The 2614-nt window shown below is 41.9% G+C and overlaps 1 protein-coding gene across 1 annotated transcript; it reads right to left on the bottom strand.

The window, feature by feature from the left end:
* Positions 1-685: 685 nt before the first annotated feature.
* On the bottom strand, positions 686-2068 carry LOC118574657 (E3 ubiquitin-protein ligase RNF168-like). The gene has a single exon (XM_036175587.1). The coding sequence runs from the start codon at positions 2066-2068 to the stop codon at positions 686-688; it is 1383 nt and encodes a 460-aa protein (XP_036031480.1).
* Between the last annotated feature and the right edge of the window lie 546 nt (positions 2069-2614).

Below are 2614 nucleotides of genomic sequence, written 5' to 3'. Positions count from 1 at the left end.
CACTCAAAACAAAACAAACAAAAAACTGTTAACCAGCTTGTTTGAGTAGCAAGCAATTAGTGAGTTGGGAATAAAAACTTCAGGAGGTCTAGCATTCCCAAGGCATTTTATATCCATAAGAACTATCAAAAGTAGTTATCACCTCTACTAACAACAGAATAACCATTAATAGCATGAAGGCTAGGCACCCTTGCTTATGACTTGAGTTTTACAGAACCATATTTCTATTCTCTGTAATCATAAGGTCCATTAATGATGAATGCAGGTTGATGTAGTGGTGCACATCTGTAAATACGGCACTCAGAAGGCTGGCAGGAGGATCTCAAGAGACCCTGTTTCAAACAATAGCAAAACAACAAAGACAGTGAGAGTGTGCCCATCAAATGACAAATTTAAATATTTAATGATACATTTATAGGTTCTATCATAGAAAAGACAACTTCACAATGTAGTTTTAGGGATTCAAAGCATTCTACCCCTGCATTATTTTGTCTACTTCTCAAAAGACTTGAAAAACACTTTTCTGTGAAATACTTGGCAATGGGCAATGAAAACATTATTTAAAATGCTCATTCTCTAGCATAATTTGGCATCTTTTCCTCACTAACATCAGCTAAATGCTTAAACTTCATCTTTTAAAAAGGTGATTAATTTAGGTCTTAACTACTTTATATTACTTTACCTTTCAGATGTCCTTATGTTTGGAACCTTTTCCTTTTGCTGAAGTACCTGGAGGGGAGGCATCGTAGTGGTATGGCTTGTTCTTTGGGAACTTTTCACCCCACATTTCCTTCCCTTCTTCATCAAATGCTTTTTGAAGCTCCAATGCAAATAGTCTATCTTGTTCTTCTTGCTGATGCTTCTCAAAATACTGATTCTCCAAATCTATCAGCTTTTTGGTAATTAAGACCTGTACTTCATCTTCATCTGAGGAAGATTTAGAGGGCATGTCACAAGTGTCAAGCTCACAAGAAGTGACAGGCTCACCGGCTGCTTCAGATGAAGATTTCTCATGCTTTCTTTTCGAAGTATGTTTACTGCTCGAAGAGTGAGACATTTTAGCTTGTGCCTCAGTTGTGCCGTTTCCAATTTCCACTGTCATGCCTGATACACCGCTTCCACTCTCTGTTTCACCAGGAGAGTGAGCCATAGCTTCTGCTTTAATGTTCTTAGGTGGGACATAAAAGTTGTGATTGGAGCAGCTTGGTTTTGGTGCCTCATTGCCTGAAGTGCCCACTTTCACATCATAGCCGTGAAACAATGCATAACGGGAACTTACAGTACCTTGGTTTGGAATCTCAGGAGCTCTTGACACAGTAGCTGTTTTAGTTTTCCTTCCCTGTCCTGTAGTGCTCTTCCCATCACTGTCAATTTTTACAGATGTTTTCTTGCTGTCTTGCACAGCATCATATCGTGATGCTGACTCAAGCTGAGCGCAAGGAACGGAAAACTTTGAGACGTTGTCACAATGTTTTTGTTTCCTTTTTTTCTTTCTTGGGGATGTTGCTATATCACCCAAGATGAGTTTTTTAGCCTCTTCCTCCTCCCTTTGCTTTTGTTCTTCCAGTCTGCGCTTTTCTGCCCGTAGTTTTTCTTCCTCCATGTCCTTTGCCAATAACTGCCTTATGTATTTCTTAGTAGCTCTGTTTTGTTTTTCCTCGGTGGCCTGGCGCTCAGCCTCTAGCCTCATCATCTCCTCTTCATATTCTTTCCTCATTTCACCGGGATTACTTAGTACTCGAACTGGCGGCGGATCCTCACTGAAGACCAAACATGGCTTGTCCTCCTCAGGGTTCCTACGACTGCATTCCTCTGGATACTGAGCTTGAATTCTTTCCCACAGTTCCTTATTGATAAGACTACTTATATGAGTATGGTACCGAGCCCATGAAGAGATCCAGGCGCGGCAGAAGGGGCACGACAAAAATGTTTTTCGGAGAAGTGCCTTAAAGCATGACTTACACACTGTGTGGTTACAAGGCAGAGTTATGGGCTCGATAAGGAATTCCATACAAAGGAGACACTGGCAGTCATCTAAAGTCAATTCATCAGCTTTAGATAAGGCCATTTTAGTAAATAAACAGGTCCCAATTGAAACCGGTACCTCAGCAGCCTGAGAGGACGATCCCTGAGTAGCGGCAACAGCAATGGCGGCAAAAGAGAGGGAAGGGTGGGGGCACTTCCGCCATGTGTAACTGATATCCGGTTAAGGTAGCCGAGAGGGCTCCTACTGCTTCATGGGAATGTTCTAGAACTCCCTTCGCCTCTGTCATCCCCAAGTGAGAACTTTTTTTTGTTTTGTTTTCCGAGACAGGGTTTCTCTGTGTAGCTTTGCGCCTTTCCTGGAACTCACTTTGTAGTCCAGGCTGGCCTCAAACTCACAAAGATCCGCCTGGCTCTGCCTCCTGAGTGCTGGGATTAAAGGCGTGCGCCACCACTGCCTAAGTGGGAACTTTTAAAGTGAGAACTTTTTTTTTTCCTTTCTTTTTTTTTTTTGGAGCTGAGGATCAAAAGTGAGAACTTTTGACGGGTCTTCCTACTACCTAGCTGTTATAATGTATTCCTCTGAGGAAACTTGGAATTGTTATAATGTTTTATATAAGAAAGGGTCTGA

This window comes from Onychomys torridus, chromosome X (genome assembly GCF_903995425.1).
Source record: "Onychomys torridus chromosome X, mOncTor1.1, whole genome shotgun sequence".
In the NCBI taxonomy this organism is placed as follows: Eukaryota; Metazoa; Chordata; class Mammalia; order Rodentia; family Cricetidae; genus Onychomys; species Onychomys torridus.
The sequence above is the reverse complement of the archived record's forward strand: the minus strand, read 5'-3'. Positions and strand labels throughout refer to the sequence as shown.